General features: G+C 41.2%; 1 protein-coding gene across 1 annotated transcript in view; it reads left to right on the forward strand.

Moving 5' to 3' along the window:
• USH2A (usherin) overlaps positions 1-25,176 on the forward strand; it is an 800,771-nt gene that overhangs the window by 90,095 nt on the left and 685,500 nt on the right. Inside the window, exons 9-10 of the mRNA XM_063441883.1 lie at positions 10,155-10,350; positions 13,269-13,399. Coding sequence (XP_063297953.1) covers positions 10,155-10,350; positions 13,269-13,399 — 327 coding nt within the window. The remainder of the gene's footprint in view (positions 1-10,154; positions 10,351-13,268; positions 13,400-25,176) is intronic.

Here is a 25,176-nt window from a genome sequence, read left to right on the forward strand (position 1 = left end):
CCTCATTACTGCTGATGCCTCAAAAACTCTGCTGTGTTTAAGATAGATAGATGTCAGTCCGGAGCAGACCAAATGGAACACTCTCTAGTGTTCAATTTCTTTGACCTTATTTCTAAGGTAGCTCTCAATTATTTATTTCTACTTTCCTATGGTGATGTTTTAAACATTCTACCCTACTTGTTATTCCTGATGGCATTGGAGCTGTCCTTTGATATTATTCTATAGTACATCAAATGGGAACATTTTAGTATTTTTTTGATTGCCCTGATAGTTCCATGCAAGTTTTAATGTATTCAGTTCAAAGATCTTAAGAAAGTCTGACTCATTACTGGATAGGCAATAAAAAAATTCAGACAGAGTATATTGAGCTATATTTCCCAACAGAAAAAAAAATGAACACTGATTCATTATATTTGACCATAGAGGTGTAGGGGTTTTCAAGGAAATTAGGTAAGAGTATAATATTCATATTTCCACTTTTGCTACTTAGCGTTAGCAGATGATGTGAATGAACCATATCATTTACTCAGGGAGTTTCATAAATTTTGTATATTCAAAGAACAGTAATTACCAATTTGTACCATAGGAGAAATTTTGTAAGAAAATTAAGATTTTTTTTTTCTCATTGCAGTTGAAGTTAGAATCGTTATGAAGCCATTTATCTTTAACTTCCACTTTCACAATTATTATTTCAGAATTGCATAAGCAGACTGTCAATACCTTTGGCCACTTCAATTAAGGAGCAAAAAGAGGTGCTTGCAAGACCCAAAAAAGTACATCAGAAAAATTTAGCATTCACTGGGATATAGTTCAGCACACCTTATTTGGATATATAGACAGGCAAAAGACAGAGCAAACTCATGATGCATGCCTATGAGTGAGGACTTCTGGCTGTTTCCCATCTCGGCCACCTACCCAAATGTGGCCTGCTGGACTATTTCCTGGTGATCAATGAATTTCTCTGGTATGCAGTCTGAGCCTGGCAAGCATCTTTCTAATTTTTTTGTTCACACATTTTGGTTTGGAACCCCAGAACTTTTCTTTCAAATTTTAAAATGTAAGAGTGTTGCTGCATGTTTTCTCACAATTAACTGCATTTGGGTCTCTCTGGGTGCCATAACTACAACAGTGCACAATAGAGGCCATAGTGCCATGTGACCCAGGTTTCTCTCTGCTAGTAAATTATTTAAACATTTATGACCAGTTTGACTCTTACCTGCATGTGTCAGACCCTTCTGGTCTGAGATGGTCTGATGAAATGAAAGTTCATACTCTGCTAAAACGAAATTTAAACAGCTTTTTTTGGATGAGAGTGTCGTCTGATGGGTATCAGCCAGTGAATACTGTTTAAACCTGGTATGAGGTAATATGATAATACAGAAGTATGAACTTGAATTGTACAGACTTGGGTCCCAGACTTGTACATTTCGGGCAATTCGGCCATTCATCCGAACCACATATGGCCAAATCACAAGCCTAACGAAGCCAAACAAGACAATTCATCCATGCAATTTGTTCATTTAATATTAATTTGCTAATTACAATTCACTTCCTCTTTGTAAATAGATTCTCAAGCAAAACTTCCAACAAATGTGCTTCACAAGCACATTTATTAACATTTGTTTAATGACTAGCCCTGTTAGTTATTAAAAAACAAAAAAATGAAATGAAAGCCTATGGAGGTCAATATAACTTCCACATTGGTACAAGGGAGTTGTGTTACCTACCTTATACTCCCATTCACCATGCCACGAGTGAGGACATGTATACTAAACAGCAAGTAGCCACTGGCTACTTGCTGCCTTAACATACTGGTGACTAGACAGCTATTGATAATCAGTTATGCATAACATACAGGGGTGATTAGTAACAGGTCCCCACTCAGCCCCCCATGAGCATCATGTGAGGTATTAAAATGTAATAACGGAAATACTTGTGACCCAAGGGCTGTTAGCTATTACATTAAAAAGCTTGGGGACAGATATATACATATACAGACATACACGTAGTTAGCGGGTGGAGGCTATTCATTTTATATAGAATACCATTGTCCACACCCCGAAATTGTGCAAAGTTTACTTGCCCTAGGTACCTAGGGGTCCCAAAGCTCTTAGCCAAACACACCCCCTGCAAAAAAAAAAAAAAACATACATTCTTCACCTTAATAATTCTAAAAAGAGCTGAATAAATCTAAAAACCTGCCAAACAATATACTTACTATGCAACATCTTCTTTCTTCTTAAATTTTCTTTTCTTCAGCCCCAAATAAGTTTGCAAAAAATCCATAATGTCGAACCATAACGACGCAATCAGAATGAAAAAAGGACTGAATTGCAAAAGAAAACATGTGACGCCTTAAAAATAAATTGGCCCATCAATGACTTCACGCAGACTGAGCTTGCCTAGTGGGAATAATTTTTATAAGGGCTTTCCAATGCAATACAGTCTCAGTCAGAGCTCTCTGATAGGTTGACTGGTATTATTGTACTTTCTTGTCTCCAGAGTTAATGGAATTCCCTTCCCTGAATTATTATTTTTTGCCACCTTATGCCTGAGTACTAAGGGTAGCAGCTGTAATGTGGTGGATGGCTTTGCAGTCACTGTATTTGTTATCCTGGTCACATACCACTTAAAGGGACACAATAGGCATCCAGTCCTACTTCGTCTTCTTAAGTTGGTTTGGGTGCAGTGCTCCTGTCTATTTAACCCCACAACGTAAAACATTGCAATTTCTGAGAAACTGCAATGTTTTACATTTCAGGGTTTAACAGATGGGAGCACTATCTAACATTTTCAAAATCCCACATAGGAAAAAATGGATTAAATTATTTCCAATGGGGAAGCTTTATTGCGCACGGTAAGTATCGCACATGTGCATTAGATCCCACAATTGCCATGATGTCATGGGAGGTGGTAGCCATCTCCGAGGAAGACTCGGCGCTGGTATTAAAGGGACACTCCACTGCCCAAATATTAAATAAATATAAATCACTGTTTAGTAGATTACGCCAAATGAAAACATGCATGCATTTAATTAGGCATTTTTTCATTGGGGGTATATCTAAAATAGCTTGCAAAACCTGAATTATTTCTTGTCTGCAGCATCTTCTAACCCTCCCATTCTAACCCCGCCCAGACTTTCTGTCTCTGTCCAATCACAGACTTCCCAATGCAGCTCAATTTGAAGTCTTCGCAAGGCAGGTGCTCTGGGCAATTGCTGCCTCTTGAGTTTAGCTCCTCTGAACTAAACAAACCAAACCGGGAAGTAACAGGATGTAACAGGACCTGTCTGATTGAAAGCCAAAGGGGTGTAACCAGGATAATGTAAACAAGTGTACATTTCCATTGAAATCTGCATTTTTGCAACGTGAAATAAAGAGGACAAACTCTTCACACATAAATGTCAGTTTGTGCCACTTTTCACTTGCTCCTGGGCATCAGATGTCTCATTTGTTCTAAAACACCTTATTGGTGCCCATCTAACTGCTAACGTCTGTTTACAATAAGCCAGTGAAAGCCAAAGGAGCAAAATCATTCCTTTTGAGCCACAGATGCCCTTCAAAAAACACACAGAGATGCTTAGATGTGGTTCCATTCCTCATCATGCCTCACAAAGTGAATCCAATGGATCTTATAACTGTCTTGCTAGTGATTGTCATATACAGATTTGTGATTATATATCATATTATTTCTGATAAATCAATAATATAAACAAAACTGTATAATGTATACAATAATGTTACTTTTAATTCATTGGATTGAATGTGAAGGTGCGTTGCTGGTTGGCATTTATAAAGATGCTTCATTATTCCTGTATGATTTTCACTGACCACTTAGAATTATAAGTATTTCTTAAATAAAAGTACATTGTAAGTACAAATAATTGCAGCTTTGCATATTTTGTATTATTTTTTTTTGACATTTTATGTCCTGTAGAAATGTATGGTTGTAGAATTTATTTCCTGTTTAGTTTAAATGTCCTTGTTCTGTACCCACTAACATTATATTTGTGCCAAGATTGCTAGTCCACTCATTTGATTATGTTTCTACTGTCACAAAAATACAGAGCTTTCAAATTTAACCATTTACAGCAATCTTTAATGAGGAACTTTGAGCTGGTAACTATTTATTTTTCTCGCAAAATATCAAAGTATATACTGGGGTGAATAAGGTAAAATTACAAATTTATATAAGGCCAACATATTACACAACATGATCTGCAGTCCTCTACAATAGGTAAACAAGACAAACATTTAATTCTACCAAAACATGTTTGGTATACAGGAACCAGGGCCGGCGCGTCCATAAGGCGGCACAGGCGGCCGCCTTAGGGCGCCAGAGGAGGGGGGCGCAAAAATCCGAATCCCCGGCCTCTGGCTGGAGACTCGGATTTTTAATCTCACCTCTCTCCCTGCAGCCAGCACACAGCAGGAGCAGGGCAGTGAAGTCAGCCGTCCTCCTCTGATGATGTCAGAAGGGGGCGGGACTTTGACTGCTCCCAGACTCCCCAGCGGTCCTGACTCTATCTGCAGCTCCAGCCTCCAGTGCAGCCCGTCCCAGCCGACCACCAGGGGTAAGGTTCTCCCTCCTAGCCCAAGGTATGCCCCTGGGAGGGGAAGGGGAATAGTATGTTTACTTTTATTTTATTTTTTTAAATCAAAAGTTTTTTTGTGTTTTTTTGCAGCCCCTCTCTACTGCCCCTGCCCCTGCACCTGCCCCCACTATACTACCCCTGCCCCCACTATACTACCCCTGACCCCACCATACTGCCCCTGACCCCACCATACTGCCCCTGCCCCCACCATACTGCCCCTGCCCCCACCATACTGCCCCTGCCCCCACCATGCTGCCCCTGCCCCCACCATACTGCCCCTGCCCCCACCATACTACCCCTGCCCCCACCATACTACCCCTGCCCCACTATACACTATACCGCCCCTGCCCCCACCATACTGCCCCTGCCCCCACCATACTACCCCTGCCCCCACTATACACTATACTGCCCCTGCCCCACCATACTGCCCCTGCCCCACCATACTGCCCCTGCCCCCACCATACTGCCCCTGCCCCCACCATACTGCCCCTGCCCCCGCTATACTGCCCCTGCCCCCGCTATACTGCCCCTGCCCCTGCTATACTCCCCCTGCCCCCGCTATACTGCCCCTGCCCCCTCTACAGCACTTCTATTTCCCTCTATAGCCCCTGCCCCCACCATACTGCCCCCTTTACAGCCCCTCTATAGCCCCTGCCCCACCATACTGCCCCTGCCCCCTCTACAGCCCCTCTATGCGTCTGCCCCCACTATACTGCCCCTGCCCCCTCTATAGCCTCTGCCCCACTATACTACCCCTGCCCCCTCTACAGCCCCTCTATGCCCCTGCCCCCTCTATAGCCCCTGCCCCACCATACTGCCCCTGCCCCCTCTACAGCCCCTCTATGCGTCTGCCCCCACTATACTGCCCCTGCCCCCTCTATAGCCCCTGCCCCACCATACTACCCCTGCCCCCTATGCCCCTGCCCCCTCTATAGCCCCTGCCCCACCATACTACCCCTGTCCCCTCTACAGCCCCCTATGCCCCTGCCCCCTCTATAGCCCCTGCCCCACCATACTGCCCCTGCCCCCTCTACAGCCCCTGCCCCACCATACTACCCCTGCCCCTTAACAGCCCCTCTATAGCCTCTGTCCCCACCATACTGCCCCAGCCCCCCCTCTACTGCCCCATGTGCCCCTCTCCAGCACTTCTACTTCCCTCTATAGCCCCTGCCCCCACCATTCTGCCCATGCCCCCTCTACGTCCCTCTATAGCGCCTGCCCCCACATACTGCCCCATGTGCCCCTCTACAGCACCTCTATAGCCCCTGCCCCCACCATACTGACCCTGTCCTCCTCTACTACCCCATGTGCCACTCTGCAGCACCTCTATTTCCCTCCATAACCCCTGCCCCACCATACTGCCCCTCTACAGTCCCTCTATTTCCATCTACAGCCCTTGCCCTGTCTACAGCCCCTCTATTTCCCTCTAAAGCCTCTACCCCACCATACTGCCCATGCACCCCCTATAAAGCCCATGCTCCCCCTCTACAGCCCCTGTCCCCACTATACTGCCCATGTCCCCCTCTATTGCTTCTGTGACCCCCTCTTTATCCCCTGTGCCTCCTCTATTTCCCTCTACAGACCCTGCCTCTGCCCCCCTTTCACACGCCTCTACTGCCCCTGTCTCCCCCCTCTACTTCCCCTACCCTCTATACAGCCCCTGTTCCCCCCGTCCCTCCCTCTACTTCCCATTTACCCCCACCATACTGTTCCTGTGACACCACTTTATTGCCTCAGTGTCCCTCGTTACAGCCTGTGCCCACACCATACTGCCCGTTCCAACCACATTTCGCATTTGCTCCCACCACAGCCCCTATACTCCCTTCTACAGCCCCTAACTCCCTTACTTCACATCCCTTCCACTCCCTTGTACAGCCCCTATTCCCTTACTACAGTCCTTACCCCCACTACAGCCCCTCTCCCCCAATTGCTGCCCATATCCCCCACACTACAGCTCCTGTTCCCACTTGCAGCCATCAACCTACTTCAGTCCCTAACCCCCTACTACAGCACCAATTCCCCACTACATTTACTAAGCCCCTAATTACAGCCCCTAACTCTCAACTACAGCCCCTGTCCCCCTACCACAGCCCCTAACTCCTCATTTAGAGCCCCTATTACCCCACTAAAACTCACCACCAACCCCCCCACCCACGATTAGGTTCTGGATCTGCCCCTGCTTTGTATACCTGTGTCTGCATGTCTCTGTATGAGTATGTCTGTCTGTGTATGAAAGTGTATGTATGTCTGTGTCTGTATGTCTCTATATGACTGTGTCTGTGTGTTTCTGCCTGTGTCTGTATGTCACTGTATGACCGTATCCATATGTCTCTGTATGCCTTGTTCTGTGTATATATGTCCCTGCATGCCTGTGTAAGTATGTCTCTGCATGCCTGTATGTATCTGTATGCTTTGTTCTGTATGTCTCTGTATGTCTGCATCTTCATGTCTCTGTAAGTCTGTGTTTGTATAACTGTGTCTTTATTCATCTATATGTGTGTGTCTGTATGACTGTATGTCTGTGTACCTGTATGTGTTGATTGTATGACTGTGTTTGTTTGATTGTGTGCCTGCATATTTCTGTGACTATGTGCCTGTATGTGTGTGTAGCTATATATCTATGTCTATATGGCTTGGGAGAGAAAAGTTACACAAAGGGCCCTGAGGGGAAGAGGGACACACAATAAACAGACTGAGGGGAGAGACCCACATAAAAGGGCTGTGGGAAAGAAAGACACACAGAGGGGCTGGGGGGGGGGGGGGAGGAGATACACATGGGGGTTGTAAGAGACATACAAGGGGGTGTAAGACACACTAATATATACAATACACTAAATGGGGATTTCAAAAGGCTGGATACGGGACACCGCTAAAGATACATCTTATTTGTGTGGGGGGGGGGGGGGGGGGGGGGGGGCGGCAAAATTCATCTCCGCCTGTGTAGCCAAAAATCTTTGCACCGGCCCTGACAGGAACTGTAGGTAAGGAGAGCCCTGTCTAAATGAGTTTACTCTTATCTGTGCCGAACTTCATGATAAGGTGTCATCTTCTTGAGGCATGTATGTCCTTGTAAATGTTATCCATAAAGCCCTCCCTTCCCAAATACAGGAGGACAGTACTTATTTCAAGCAACCATCCCGCTGCCCTGACACCAGGAAACTGTCCCCAGAAACTGTAGCGTCATTGCGTGCTTTTGTTATGCTGGGCACTAGGACCATGTACTACAACTCACTGTTACAGGTCTTTGTGGACAAGTATTTGGCGATCTTCCCCCCTTCTGAGTGGATCAGCACTTTTGGGTGGTAGTACACCCCCATTAGACCTTCCCACCGTAGTCCCGATTTACATACCTACTGTGTTGGCGGTTATGCATAAATCAATGAGTGAATAGAAGTGCTTAAAATTACTTTGGCAAAATATGTGCAACATGGTTTTCTACATTTGACAGGCTTTTTCTTAAATATTGAATTTATTATAAATCACCCCCCGTCCCCCCGTCCCCCCGTCCCCCCCCCCCCAAAAAAAAATGGGTACTTAGAAAATGTGCATGATTACTATTATTACTGGACAAATTGCAACAACTTATTTAAATTAATACCAGTCATAGTCATTTATTAATAATCAAAACTAATACATAAATAAATGGTGATATTGACAAGGTGCTGTTCTGCTGTGTTGACCTATATTTTGCCACAAGTTTTAAAATTTTCTATAGTTTACTCTTTTAGTGATTGAACCCCCATAGACTTTGTGCTCTACCCACCATTTACTCCACTAGGCCTAAACCTGAATTACTATCAGCATTTTGTATGTGGGATCAACAACCTTTGATCAATAATCCAAATACATGTTAGTTATATACTTGAATATTTTGTTTTTTTTCAAAAAAACAAAAAACAAATCCAGGACTTTTCAAAAAGATGACTTTGGTAGAACTCTTTCCTCTGCTCTGTGCAAAAACATCTTTCTTCGAGTGTTCCACACCCTACTCCAAGCGTGCGTGTGACTTGGTTCTGACGGTGAAAGGGTTAAAATGTATTATTTGCCTGCACTAGACTGGAAATAATGAAAAAATGCTTATTAACACCACAACCATTTAATTATAATAAAATAAAAAATATCATAACACTGCCATCACCAAGACAATTTATAAATAAATGCACTTAAGACTAACAAACACCCAGAAAATCACTATGACCCCAATATTAAGAAAAGGGAGGTTACATCCTCCCGCATGCCCCTACTCGCAGTATGCCAAGAGTAGAGGCATGTCGCCTAAACAGCGAGCAGACAGTGGCTGTCCGCTGTCATTTAACACTAAATATAAATCAATATGGGGGTCACTCTGACCCCCATATGGATAAAAGGAAGGTTCAATCCTCCCGTATGCCCCTACTCGAGGCATGCCGCTAGGAGGGGCATGTCACCAAAACAAATTTAAAAGCACTAGTGACTGGGCAGCTAATGCACATGGGTGGGGACCACAGGGGACATTAGGTCCCCTTGTTTATATTAATATTTATATTAATGTTTTGTCGTGCATGCGCACTGTTATTTCTCCGTGCTGTCGGGGTTAATTCCCCTGCAGCACGGAGTCTATTAAACGAACTAAATGAAACGGTAATGCATTCGGCATTTGCCCTTTCATTTCGTTTATATTTTGTTTATAGGGCTTTCATTTACGTTTTAGTAAACGAATACGAAAAAAAAAACTAAATTTTTGGACGAAATCATACGTATTCGTACGAAAACGAATGCACATGTCTATTATTTATTCATTTTGCCTTTTTATGTAATGCATTATCTATACAATGCATTAAAATCCAGAGTCACTTCCAGCATAGTGTGTTCTGTTGAGCCCAGAATTAATTGGATTTTTATTTATTTTTTATATTTGGAGTTTAAATGTGTTAATTGAAAAATGCAATGAGTGTGCATTCTGTAAAAAGTAACATTGTGTAAACTGTTATCTACTGTCCTCTATGACATTGTTCCTTTTGCTTTTTTTAGTCACCAAGAGTATCCTGTGTTTTTATTCAAATTTTTTAACAGGCTTAAATGCCTCAGGGGATAGCCCTAGTGGGAAATGTAGACTCGGTTTGATTTATGGCACATTCGCAGTAGTTAGTAGATTTTATTGCCGCGGTACCAGTTTTAGTTTAGCGTACTAACACCCTTAACTTAAAAATTAAACTTGTAAGTGGAACAATATTTATTGTGCCATTATCAGGAAGCCTCTTGGTGAGAAAAAGGCTTCTATCAGGGTCAAACTTCAGAGACAAGTGGTACCAACAGATGGACAGGTTAACATTAATATGTATGAGGATGCTTTCTGTGACCTACCGAACTCATTGCAAAACACATAGGAGGGTAGAATTCCCAGTTTTTCAAAAGAATATAAAGCCTTAGGCAATTTTGCACAGCAACTAAATTGTTCCTAAGAGTATAAATTGGTTAGTCCATATTTTCTAAAATTAGCACATAAAAGAACACTGTTAAGTATTAATAGTCGAAAAAGATATATAATATTTATTTGTTTATGTTTTCTATATTTTTACAGTGTGATCAATGTCTTCCTCTCTATAACAACAAGCAGTTTCGTCAGGGTGATCAAGTCAATGCATTTAACTGTAAACCATGCCAATGCTACAATCATTCGTTCAGTTGCCATTATAATGTTTCCCTTGACCCATACCCCAACGATCACGACAGGGGTGGTGGAGGAGTATGTGATAACTGCTTACATAACACCGCAGGTAAAATACTGAATACAAATACTTCTGATCATGAATCATGTAGAAAATGGCTAAATATATTCTGTAAATTAATATAATTCTTTTATATAATGCTGGCAAATGTCACCAACCAGGATGCTTTGAGCATAATGTATAAAATAAAAAATAAAATATTTTGACAGGTTGATACAGATTACTCTAGGTACCAAATATGACACAGAGGGGATTATTCACTAAACAGATTATTGTAGTTAATCAAAGACTGTATTGTAAAATTTAGGGTTAGCTGCTCAGGCTATGACTAGGTAAATTGAAGAGTTCTTCTCAATCTGCACATTATGCATACATTTTGAAGTATGATTTTCAATGCATTACAATTTGGTGGCATGTAGAAAGTTTGGCAAATCTCAACAGAATTGCTTTAGTTAGATTGCGAATAGTTTTAGATCTTCAGATTAGTGCGAAGTATATATTAAGGAGACGTGTTAGAGGATATTCCAGAAGTAAATAAATGGATCTCTATGGGGAAAGTTCAGCGCCTCCATGCAGAGTGTGGAGACGCTGAACATCAGTGGTGCACGAGCCAAGAAGCACATCTGGTGGCCAACTGAGTGATTGCCACTGGAGGTGTCCCTAGGGAGCAATATAAACACTGCTGTTTCTCTGAATATGCAGTGTTTGAATGAGAATTCTTGTAGGGACAGGAAGTAGACACCAGAATATCTACATTAGGATGTAGTTGTTCTGGTGACTATAGCGTCCTTTGAATAAAACTTTCTCACTATGCTATCATATACACCAGATATAATGTACTGAGTGGTGCTATATGATTGGAGGTTTACAAATTAAATCACGAGATGTCAATAACCTGCGCATGTTCCTACTTTGACCTGAATTGCATGCCAGTATGATTTTTCAAACCAAGGCTAGTCTTTGATTTAAAAAACAAAAATAAGAACAAGCAATGACATATCTAACTCTAATTGTGGACAGAACCCTGTATCACAATGTCATTGTAGAATTATAATATTGCTTTCACTGCAAATTTCAATTCAAAGGGTTACCCAAAACAAAAAAAAAGTGTTTAAAGGAACACTATAGTCACCTAAATTACTTTAGCTAAATAAAGCAGTTTTAGTGTATAGATCATTCCCCTGCAATTTCACTGCTCAATTCACTGTCATTTAGGAGTTAAAGCACTTTGTTTCTGTTTATGCAGCCCTAGCCACACCTCCCCTGGCTATGATTGACAGAGCCTGCATGAAAACTGGTTTAACTTTCAAATAGATGTAATTTACCTTAAATAATTGTATCTCAATCTCTAAATTGAACTTTAATCACATACAGGAGACTCTTGCAGGGTCTAGCAAGCTATTAACATAGCAGGGGATAAGAAAATCTTTACAGGAAGTGTTTATGGAAGGCTGTGCAAGTCACATGCAGGGGGGTGTGACTAGGGTTCATAAACAAAGGGATTTAACTCCTAAATAGCAGAGGATTGAGCAGTGAGGCTGCAGGGGCATGTTCTATACACCAAAACTGCTTCATTAAGCTAAAGTTGTTCAGGTGACTATAGTGTCCCTTCAAAGGGACACTATAGTCACCCAGACCACTTCAGCTCAATGAAGTGGTCTGGGTGCCAGGTCCCTCAGGTTTTAACCCTTCAGATGCAAACATAGCAATTTCAAAAAAAACAGCTATGTTTATATTTGGGGTTAATCCAGCCTCTAGTGACTGTCTTCCGGACAGCCACTAGTGGCACATCTGTGTCGCTGGAGGCGCATTTCTCCTCCATCGCGCAGAGTGTTCATAGGAAAGCATTGAGAAATGCTCTCCTATGGACACTTTGAATGCGCGCACCGCACTTGCCGCACATGCGCATTCAGCTTCGCTGATGTCGGACGGGGGAGCTGACGTCGGCGGGGGAGGAGAGGTCACCAGCGCCCGGCGCTGGATTAAGGTAAGCTGGTGACACTATAGTGATCCTTTAAATTCTACTCCCCCAAAAATGTTTTGGAATTTGTTTTTAAAAAAAATCATAAGCTTAACTCTGTTAAAGTACTGAGGCCAAGTTCTCCCCTCAGATCGATCTTCCTTCACTCATGTCCCTCCCCCTAGGATGTCGGGGGAGAATAGTCTGAGGGGATGAAGTGGCCAGCACTTAGGGGGCGGAATGCCGCTATCATTAGCTTGTCACCAGGCAGTCAGCCCGGTATATTAAAATTCTAAAAAGAAAAGTGAATAAAAAGGCGCTTATAATAACAGTCCTCTGTTAAAATCTTTAAGAAGTGACAATGTATTTGGAAAAAAGCAGCACCTTAATGTAACAGCTCATAGAACCCACGATAAATACAAGAAATCTATATAGGTGTATATATAGGCTGTGTCTTTAAGACAAAACCTATTTTAAAGTGCAGTAAGTGTTATAATGTGCAGAAGTGCAATTTGCATTATAGTGCATAAGACTCCATGTCACTTATATATTGTGCAAATCTGTGCAAAATGTGTTATTTTTTACAAGTACAAGCATTACATCAAGAACATTTATGCACATTTGGATAATTTCTTTCCTTTTTCATTTTATATTGTTTTATAATATTTTGATTATTTTATTTGCTGTGTCTACGTGTTAATGTTCATTTTTACTGGATTTAGTCAGCCTGTACAATAGCAGAGCTCCCAACACAGCATTTTTTCTAGATACTCGGATTTGTACGAAATAACAGATGGAAGTTAAATGAGGTAAAACACCAATCGGAACAGGTTCATTGTTTCATATGCTCTGGATCAGTACATTGGCAGGTAAAGATGAAAGGTGCATTTCACTGGACATTCTCAAAATAAGAATCCTCTCAAAGGAATAGTCTTTAATTCTGAATTACAAAGGGACTTTTTTTATAATACATTTGAAGCTCTAACACTTAACCTTTCCTATATAGGAAAAAACTGTGAATGGTGCAAGGATTTATTTTATCGGGAACTGAGCAGCAACCTTTTTGCCACTGATGTTTGTAAGTCCTGTAACTGTAATGTATCTGGGACCATCAGCAAAAATCTGCAATGTCAAAAGGTAATCGTAGATTCATAAATGATAACATTGTTTAATTAATTTACATTTGTAAGTCAGAGGGCACATTTAATTTGAATGGATGACTTTTAAAAAAATATTTTGTCATTTTCATTAATCAAAAACAATATTATAAACAATTTAAAATGCAGAGTGTAAGGTTTGAAAGCACTTTATAGTGATCACCATAATTATATGTATATATGTATTGCATGAGGACATCAATGTGGAGCAAATGAACTGGGACAACTGGAGTGTTGGGCAACTGGAGTGTTGATATGAATCAAAATTGTATTCCTAATGAATAGTTCCCCCCTTGCTCTCGCCATCCCCCCTGCAGTGCAGAAAGGGTTAAAAACCCTTATGTCACTTACCTGAATCCACTGCCGATGTCCCTCAGCACTGGGACAGGCTCCCCTTTTTCTCCTCCTTTTCCAATGTTGGCCAACATCAGGGACTTAATGCGCATGCACGGTGAGCTCCACCATTGCATTATGACACCCCCATGGGAAGCATTGATTTAATGCTTTCTTATAGGGTTTTAACTGCTGCTGGATGTCCTCATGCAGTCACCTAACCACCCAGAAGCACCTATACTGGCAGTCTGGTAGACAACAACTAGAGGTGGAGTTAACCATGCAAGCTAATTATTGCAGTTTCTCCAGAACTGCAATAATTACATTTATAGGGTTAAACTGACTGGGACAGTGCACGCAGCCCACTTAAATGAACTGAAGTGGTCTGGGTACCCGTAGTGTCCCTTTAAGGATTGAGAAAATAGATCATCTTGGGACAGATAATGGTAAACAAAGGTCCTGAGAAAGTGAGAAAATTATCAGAGAGCAGAGAAAAGGTAAAAAAAGAAAAGAGTGCAAAGTATGCTTGGTAAGAGGAGGACATGATCAGATTTTGCCAAAAACAGGAAAGAAAACTTTAATTGAGCAGCGGAAAGAAGAATAAAAAAGTGAAACAGAGGAACTGAGAAAAAGTGGGAAGGTTTTTGTCAATTTGGGGGCTGAGAAAGTGAGAGCATTAAAGGAGCACTATAGGGTCAGGAACACAAACATGTATTCCTTTTAGACATGTGCAATTTGTTTCGGTCCGAATATGAATTCGGACGAATGTCGGGCAATTCGGACATCCAGGTACCTCTGAATGTCCGAATTGCCGAATTGCTGAAGTGTTGAATTGCCGAGGTCCCGAAGTTCCGAAATTACCGAATTTCCGAAGTGTCGAAGTGTCGAAGTGTCGAAGTGTCGAAGTGTCGAAGTGTCGAAGTGTCGAAGTGTCGAAGTGTCGAAGTGTCGAAGTGTCGAAGTGTCGAAGTGTCGAAGTGTCGAAGTGTCGAAGTGTCGAAGTGTCGAAGTGCCAAAGCGTTGAAGCGTCGAAGCGTCGAAGCGTCGAAGTGCTGAAGTGCCGAAGTTCCGAAGTTGCCGAAGTTCTGAATTGTCAAAGTGCCGAAGTGCCGAAGTTCCGAAGCACAGTATTGCCTAAGCACTAATATACTTACCCAGTGAAAGAAGAAGAATGTTACATTGTATACAATTTTAAATAAAAAGCATACAAACATAGCCAGGATTCAGCTGTAAGCATTTGCAACACTTACAACAATCAAGTAACATAAATTCACATAAAATGTAAGTTACTTGGCCAGTCAGTGTAATGACAGGAATGAATAAGTAGATAACTCCCTAATTCCCACGGTATTAGAGAGCTATCTACTAAAAGGTTGAAAGACCTAAATTGGTCTTTCAGCCAATTTACTAATACTAAGTAAAGATTACTTAGTATTAGTAAATTATGCCCCTACTCACCATACCGCGAGTAGGGGCATGTCTATTAAACAGTGAGCAGCCTTATTACAGTAAAATAAGGGGGGGATGTCCTCCCCCCTGGCCCCCACCCCTAAGCGGTTCATGGGGCCCTAAATTGGAATAAGGGGAGGGACCTAATGTCCTCCCCCCTGGCCCCCACCCCTGAGTAGTGGGTGGGGGCCCTAAATAATAATAAGGGGGGGACCTAATGTCCTCCCCCTGGCCCCCACCCCTGAGTGGTGGGTGGAGGCCTACAGTAAAATAAGGGGGGGATGTCCTCCCCCCTGGCCCCCACCCCTAAGCGGTTCATGGGGCCCTAAATTGGAATAAGGGGAGGGACCTAATGTCCTCCCTCCTGGCCCCCACCCCTGAGCGACGGGTGGGGGCCATAAATACTAAATAGGGGGGGACCTAATGTCCTCCCCCTGGCCCCCACCCCTGAGTGGTGGGTGGGGGCCCTACAGTAAAATAAGGGGGGGGGACCTAATGTCCTCCCCCTGGCCTCCACCCCTAAGCGGTTCATGGGGGCCCTAAATTGGAATAAGGGTGGGGACCTAATGTCCTCCCCCCTGACTCCCACCCCTGAGTGGTGGGTGGGGATCCTAAATAATAATAAGGGTGGGACCTAATGTCCTCCCCCTGGCCCCCACCCTTGAGCGGCGTGTGGGGGCCCCAAATACTAATAAGGGGGACCTAAGGTCCTCCCCCCTGGCCCCCACCCCTGAGCAGTTGGTGGAGGCCCTAAATACTAATAAGGGGGGACTTATTGTCCTCCCCCCGCCCCCACCCCTGAGCGTCGGGTGGGGGCCCTAAAAAAAAATTCCCTCCCTCAGGTGACTAGGGGTCCCCAAACCCCTAGTCACCCCCTCCCCCCAAAACAAAATTATCCCCCTACCTACCCACCTCACCAAAAATAATGAGGGGGGGGCTTTAACTAATCCACCAATCAGAGTGTTATGAGTCAAATTACACAGCGTGGAAAAATTCCAAAGAACTTTCCCACGCTGTGTAAAATGACACAGAGCTCTCTGATTGGTGGATTTCAAACCAACCAGAGTGCTGTGACAGGTAAATGTAGAGACTTACCTTTCAGTCTCTTCATTTACCTTTCAGAGCACTCTGATTGGATGGCTTAAACCCACCAATCAGAGTCCTCTGAGCCTAATTGCAGGGCGGGGCAAGGCTTTATAAACCTTTCCTCGCCCTGCAGAGCTCAGTCTGCACGGAGCCCTCCATGGGTGAAGATGGATTTTTTTTTTGCGCTCTTTTTTTTTTCTTATGGAATTGATTATTATGGGTTTTTATTTGACCTTTTTTGGGGCTGAAAAAATAAGATTTTAGAAGAAAGAAAACATCGAATGGTAAGTTTTTTTTTTACAGGTACTTAGTTAATGGTCTCCCCCTCATTATTTTTAGGGTGAGGTGGGTAGGTAGGGAAATACATTTTTTGGGGGGTAGGGGGTGACTAGTGGTTTGGGAACCCCTAGTCACCTGTGGGGGGCGAATTTTTTTTAGGGCCCCCATCCGCCGCTCAGGGGAGGGGGCCAGGGGGAGGACAATAGGTCCCCCTTATTCCAATTTAGGGCACCCACCCACCCACCTCTCAGGGGTGGGGGCCAGGGGGGAGAGGACATTAGGTCCCCCCTTATTAGTATTTAGGGCCCCCACCCACCGCTCAGGGGTGGGGGCCAGGGGAGGACATTAGGTCCCCCCTTATTCCAATTTAGGGCACCCACACACCGCTCAGGGGTGGGGGCCGGGGGGGGGAGGACAATAGGTCCCACCCCCATCATTTTACTTTAGGGAGGTGGGACCCTATTTTTTATTTTTATTTTTTTTAACAATGTTTAATAGACATGCCCCTACTTGTTGTATAGCGAGTAGGGGCAAAATTGACTAATACTAAGTAATTTTTACTTAGCATTAGTAAATTTGTCTGAAATTTAGGTCTTTCAGCCTTTTGGTAGATAACTCCCTAATACCTTGGGAATTAGGGAGTTATCTACTAAGTGGCTGCAAGAGAAGTCCTGAAGTGCCGAAGTCCCGAAGTCCCGAAATTCCGAAGTTGCCGAATTTCCGAAGTGTCGAAGTGCCGAAGTTCTGAAGTTCTGAAGTGCCGAAGTTGCCGAAGTTCCGAAGTGTTGAAGTGCCGAATTGCCGAAGTCCGGAAATGCAAAAGTCCCGAATTTCAGAATGCCCAACCGAACCGAAAATTTTCCCCATGCACATGCCTAATTCCTATGTTAAAACCACTATCGAGCCCCCTTTGCTGCCCTAAAGATTGTAAAATTTTACTTGCATTCAAGTCTGAAGCTGCTGTCTCTGCCTGTGAACTTCCTCTGACCTCTGACATCATCAGAAGTGGTGGCCTGATCCAATCACAATGCTTCCCCGTAGGATTGCTTGAGACTGACAAGGAGGCAGATCAGGGGCAGAGCCAGCACAATTCAAACACAGCCCTGGCCAATCAGCATCTCCTCATAGAGATGAATTAAATCAATGAATCTCTATGAGGAAAGTTCAGTGTCTGCATGGAGATTGAGAAGGATCTCTAACAGCCATCTAAGGAGTGGTCAGTGAAGTTATCATTAGGCTGTAATGTAAACACTGCATTTTCTCTGAAAAGACAGTGTTTACAGCAAAAAGCCTGAAGGTAATGATTTTACTCACCAGAACGATGCTACAGTGCATTGGACATTTCAATATTGTGCTGTGCTAGAACCAGTGGTTAAAATATATTTTAAACTTTTTTTCAACAACATAAAAAAAAATCTGAAAAAAAGATTTAACCCCTTAACCCCTTAACGACGAGTGACGGACGAGGTCCGTCACTCTGGGGATTGCCTTAACGACGAGTGACGGACCTTGTCCGTCACCCGTTAAAATTAACCCCAGATCGCCGCAATCGCGGAGATCGTGGGGTTAATGGTGCTCCGGTCTGCCTCTGCATTAGAGGCAGACCGGGAGCACCGGATCGGGCTGTCAGAGTACATGTGCCCGCTCTGACAGAGCGGGCACATGTGCTCTCTATACTCACCTCCGCCTCCCTGCACTTCCTGGTTCTGTGTGAAGTGCAGGGAGCCGGATCTTCAGTGATCCTGCCCCCTGGTGACAAAACAATAAAGTAAAATTTAAATCCCACCCCCCTTTACCCATTTTAATATAAAATTAACCCCTTCCCTGCCAATTGATCACTGACTACAGTGATCAATTGGCAGGGATTACATTTTACTATGATCTGATTTTTTTTTTAACCCCTGAGGGTTAATTATTATTTTTTTTAACCCTCAGGGGTTAAATTTATTTTATTAATTAATTAAAAAAATTTAAAGTTATAAATTTAGCTAGCTGGGGAGGGTGGAAGTTAGTGGGGAATTGGGGGATTTAGTATTAGGCTAACTAGGGGTTAACGTTAAAAAAAGTTTAAAAATAAGCTTTAAAAAGTTAAAAAATTAAGTTAAAAAAAAGTTTTAATAACGTTTAAGTAAAAAATGTAAAAAAATAAACCCTTTACCCAGTCCAAATAAAAATTAACCCCTTCCCTGCCAGTCGATCAATGCCTACAGTGATCAAAATACAGATCACAGTATTATACTGTGATCTAATTTTTTTTTTTAACCCCTGACGATTAACTTTTATTTATTTTTTAACCCTCAGGGGTTAAATTTATTTAATTAACTAATTTAAATATTGTATAATTAAATATTTTGCTAGCTGGGGTGGGTGGGAGTTATGGGAAAATGGGGAATTTACTGTTAGTGCTGCTTACTGCTAGTTAGGGGTTAACGTAAAAAAAAAGCTTAGAAAAATGTTAAATCTGTAAAAAAAAGTTTTACGAAAGTTTAGGAAACTTTAAAAAAATTAATAAGCAAAACAAAAGTTTAAAAAATAGTTTTAAAAAGTAAAAAAATACATTTAATAACGCTCATTACCACTGGTACAAGCTAGCGGAAAAATGATCCCACGCTAAGGTTCAAAATATGCCTTTTAAAATACCCTGGGATGTCTTCTTTAAGAAATGGTATGGCTTTATGGGGTATTTGGTTTATATAGCCTGGTAAAATACTCTAAAATGGGACATGGGCACAGCGTAAAAATGTAAAGTTTGAAAAAAAATGGAATGGCTGTGTCCCAAATGTGCCCCTCCGATGTCCACATATACCTGGCAAAGGTACATACGGGGGTATTTTTGTACTCAGCAGACATAGCTGAGCAATATATGAAGTATTATACAGTGGTAGTACACATAAGGTTTGCAAAATATACTGTGCAAACTCACTTTGTGTGTCAAAAAGGCAGAAAAAACGCTTATTACCACTACACCTGGTACAAGCTAGCGGAAAAATGATCCCACGCTAAGGTTCAAAATATGCCTTTTGAAATACCCTGGGATGTCTTCTTTAAGAAATGGTATGGCTTTATGGGGTATTTGGATTATATAGCCTGGTAAAATACTCTAAAATGGGACATGGGCACAGCGTAAAAATTGAAAGTTGGAAAAAAAAATGGAATGGCTGTGTCCCAAATGTGCCCCTCCGATGTCCACATATACCTGGCAAAGGTACATACGGGGGTGTTTTTGTACTCAGCAGACATAGCTGAGCAACATATGAAGTATTATACAGTGGTAGTACACATATGGTTTGCAAAATATACTGTGCAAACTCACTTTGTGTGTCAAAAAGGCAGAAAAAAACGCTTATTACCACTACACCTGGTACACGCTAGCGGAAAAATGATCCCACGCTAAGGTTCAAAATATGCCTTTTGAAATACCCTGGGGTGTCTACTTTAAGAAATGGTAGGCCTTTGTGGGGTAGTTTGAATTTAAAACCTGCGAAGATGCTTGGAAATTGCACTTAGGCCCGGCGTCAAAATTCAAAGTTCGGTAAAAACTGATATGGCTTGGTCTCCTATATGGCACTGTAGCTTCACGAAATAGTGCCATAGACATACAATGGGGGTGTCCTTTTACTCAGAAGACTTAGCTGAGCATAATTTGGGGGGTTTGAGCTTAGTGGCACATATGAAATATACAAAATGCCCAGCAAAAATGCAATCCGTATGTAAAAAATGCACACAATTATTTTTTACCACATACTTTGGCATGTAATGGTAAAAAAATGGGGGCATGTTAAGGCACAATATGCACCTTATGACATACCCTGGGGTGTCTACTTTTACAAATGGTAGGCCTTTGTGGGGTTTTTTTGAACAGTCAAACTGTTATAATACCCCAAATGGAAGCATAGGCTCATTAAATCCGTCTCTCAAAATTCTACTGTGAATACTGAAAAGGACAGGTCTCCTATATGGCACTGTAGCTTCACGAAATAGTGCCATAGACATACAATGGGGGTGTCCTTTTACTCAGAAGACTTAGCTGAGCATAATTTGGGGGGTTTGAACTTAGTGGCACATATGAAATATACAAAATGCCCAGCAAAAATGCAATCCGTATGTAAAAAATGCACAAAATAATTTTTTACCACATACTTTGGCATGTAATGGCAAAACAATGGGGGCATGTTAAGGCACAATATGCACCTTATGACATACCCTGGGGTGTCTACTTTTACAAATGGTAGGCCTTTGTGGGGTTTTTTTGAACAGTCAAACTGTTATAATACCCCAAATGGAAGCATAGGCTCATTAAATCCGTCTCTCAAAATTCTACTGTTAATACTGAAAAGGACAAGTCTCCTATATGGCACTGTAGCTTCACGAAATAGTGCCAAAGACATACAATGGGGGTACCGTTGTACTCAGCAGAAGTAACTGAACACATAATAAAACTGTACAGGAATAGCACACACCAACTTTACAAAATACACATGAGAAGTTCTTTGTTATAAGTTTGTGTGCGAAAACCCCCAAAAAACACAATTTTACTCCAATATTTAGCAGAGGTTGGCGGTAAAATGGCTACGTAGAAAGTGTCAAAACAACCTTAGGTAAATAGCCTGTGGTGTCTACTTTATATAAATATATACTTTTGTGTGGCAATTTTGTTTCCTTTTATGGCTATTAGGCTTACAAGACAAACATACCAAATTCTAAAATCGCTCCACATAAAAAGTGTATTTTACTCCTTGTGCTTTGTGACCTGTAACTACCAAAAAAAACTGAAAATCCCAGACATATTATATATTCTGTAATTCAGAACAACTAAATGAATTTATTTTTAATTACTTTCCTTAACCTGCACTAATTATGTACACATTATTATTGCAAAAACTGTAAAAAAAACACACAAAAATTATTTTTTTTGCATATTTCTGTATTTTTTTAATAATAAATAAGCATTTATATATATATATATATATATGTTACATCAAATTAAAGCCCTTTCTGTCCTTTAAAAAACGGTATATAATATGTGTCGGTGCAATGAATAAGTAAAAAGCAAATTGCAGTTGAACGCAAATAGCAAAAAATGCAAAAAATGCCGTTGTCATTAAGTGAAAGACAAGCTTCTGAAGCTCTGTCCTTAAGGGGTTAAGGACCGGACTGTTTTTGCGATGTTGTACATTTGCGATCAGGCATCTTTTTACACTTTTGTGGTGTTTGTGTTTAGCTGTAATTTTCCGCTCTCTCATTTACTGTTCCCATACAAATTATATATTGTTTTTTTCAGGACAAAATGGGCTTTCTTTACATACCATTATTGATATAATCTCATGTAATTTAATTGTTAAAAAATGAAAAAATATGATGAAAAATTGAAAAAAATACATGTTTTTTGACTTTTATGTGAAAAATCTTTTACTCATCTACAAAAGCGAATGAAAAAAACTGCTAAATAGATTCAAAATTTTGTCCTGAGTTTAAAAATACCCAGTGTTTTCATGCTTTTTGCTATTTTTTTGCATGTTATAGGGCTATAAGTACAAGTAGGATATTGCAGTTTCAAAACATACATTTTTAAAATGTATCAATAGTGACATTGTAACACTATTATCTGTCATAAATCGCTAAATAACACCCCACATGTACATATTTTTTTTTTAAAATAGACAACCCAGGGTATTCAATATGGGGTATGTCCAGACTTTTTTAGTAGCCACTTAGTCGCAAACACTGGCCAAAGTTAGCGTTCATATTTGTTTGTGTGTTAAAAAAGTAAAAAACTAAATTGAACGCTAATTTTGTCCAGTGTTTGTGACTAAGTGGTTACTAAAAAAGACTGGACATACCCCATTTGCAATACCTTAGGTTGTCTTCTTTTGCAAATGGTATGCCATCATGGGGGTAATTCTCATTCCTGGGCTACCATACGCTCTCAAAGGCAATGTAACCAACCTGGCCATTTTCAATGTAAAAATATTTGACCCATATATTTGACCCTGTAACTTTCAAAAAACGCTATAAAACCTGTACATGGGGGGTACTGTTATACTCAGGAGACTTTGCTGAACACAAATATTAGTGTTTCAAAACTGGAAAATGTATCACAACCATTATATCATCAGTAAAAGTGCTGTTTGTGTGTGAAAAATGCAAAAAAAAGTCACTTTCACTGACAATATCATCGCTGTGATATGTTATACTGTTTTGAATCACTAATATTTGTGTTCAGCGAAGTCTCCCGAGTAAAACAGTACCCCCCATGTACAGGTTTTAGGGTGTCGTAGAACGTTACAGGGTAAAATACAGTGATAGCAAATTAAATTCTCTGACTTTCGGCCTGGGTTGGCAGGCAGGTCCATTAAATTGCAATCAATAAAATAACTTAATTATGTAAAAATATTACATAAATACGCACGTAGAATTTAAATATATATGCTTATTTATATATTTGAAGTCTACGTGTATATTTATATAATTATTTATGTAATTTTGTATATGAACATATGAATAGTTTGTATTCTTTTTATTTATTTATATATACATAGATATATATACAATTTCATTCTAAGTGTATTTTGATATAAATATATATATATTAATATCAAAATACAGTTAGAATAAAATTTCGTATAGATATATAATTTTTTTAACATTTTTATTATTATTTTTACATGTTTAATTTAATTTAAATTACTTATTATTTGTATTTTATAATAATATATATATACAATAAATATAGTTATTATATATATTATATATATACGTGTGTAATTTAATTATACGTGTATTTTTATATTAATATATGTACATATTAATATAAAAATACACTTAGTATGACATTATATATATGATATATAGACATATATTATATAGGTATAATATATGTCTATATATCATATATATATATATACACATATATAATAATATTTTTTTTTTATTAACTTTAACTTAATTTTAGGTAAGTACATCCCAAAGTTAGGACGGTTCAGGACCGTCGTCGGTCGGCAATGGAAAAATGCCGATGATGGTCCTGAACCGTCCTCCGTCCTTAAGGGGTTAATTAACTCTTTCACATCACCACTGATGTATACAAGATTGATAGAGTATGCATTCATATCCAGTAATTGTGTATACGTGATTTGCATAATTGTAAATGCAATTTGTTAATTGCAAACCAATTTTGTTTGCAAATTATGTTTTTTATAAGTCCTAAAATTCACAGCACAGCGCCACGAATAGCCTTTATTCACACAGTTGAACACAGACATTGAGTTTCTGTGTCCAGTTCTCTTCACAGCTCCAATAGGGGATTGGTGAGCAGGCTACAGATCAGCAGCGTGTCCTCCATTTGTGTGTTGTTGCTGTGTAAGGAGAGTGACTGGGGAAGACCCAAGCAGTTCGATCTTCTCTGCCTGCCGGACTGTATTCACACAGAGCATAGAGTGGGGTGTAACATGATATTACATCCTCTCTGCACCAAGTGAAACACAGTAGGGGAGCAGCCAGGAAGACACTGCAGAGACAGAACCACTCTCACACAGAGCAACTGGAGGGTGGCTCTAGAGGAAAGCAGAGCTAAGGGAGGTAAAGGGGGGTTTACCCACATACAAAACGGGCAGCAATGTGCTGAAAAGGGAAATACAGCTTTCCGATATATACACTCATGCTGTCACAACAGCACCTTCCCCACCCACACAGTCATCCTGTCACATCACCCCATCCCCACACACACACTAATTCTGTCACATCACTCTCTTCCCCACACAGATAGTTAGTCACATTGCCACATTACCCCTTCCCTGCACACACACACATTCACCTGCTCATATCACCCCCACCTCCACAAACACAGAGTCAATCAGCTTTTCACATCGCCCCTCCCCCCACAGTTACAGTCAATCACCCTGTCACATCATCCCTCCTCCCACAGTTACAGTCAATCACCCTATCACATCACCCATCCCCCCACACACACTAATGCTCTCACATGATTTGCCATCCCCACACACACAGTCAGTCACTCTGTCACATCACCTTTCTCCCCATACACATATTCACTCTGTTACATCACCCCCCCCCCAAACACACACTGACAGTCACCCTGTCACATCACCCCCACACTAACCTCTTACACACTCACTCATAACAGTTATCCATTACCAAGAGTCACATTGGCAAAGTCGCCCTGTCACACTCACTCTGTCACAACCACCCTGCCACAGTCACTCTAATAAACACACATAAGATACACATACACCCACAGGTATACACTTACAAATGCACAAGGATTGTGTCTACTCGCTGCCAGACACACACTCTCAGGCACACACAGCTACCCATAAATGCTGCGTGTTTAGAGCAGTGATCTCAAACTCTGGTCTCCCAGATGTTGATGGCTTACAAATTTGGAATTGATTGAATGCACTAGATCAGGCATAGGCATCCTTCGGCACTCCAGATGTTTTGTACTACACCTTCCATAATGCTTTACCAGCATTATTGTTGTAAGAGCATTATGGGGGATGTAGTCCACAACACCTGGAGTGCCGAAGGTTGCCTATCCCTGCACTAGATGGCCAGAGAATCATGGGAGTTGTAGTTCAGGAACATCTTGTT

Source organism: Pelobates fuscus, chromosome 2 (genome assembly GCF_036172605.1).
Source record: "Pelobates fuscus isolate aPelFus1 chromosome 2, aPelFus1.pri, whole genome shotgun sequence".
In the NCBI taxonomy this organism is placed as follows: domain Eukaryota; kingdom Metazoa; phylum Chordata; class Amphibia; order Anura; family Pelobatidae; genus Pelobates; species Pelobates fuscus.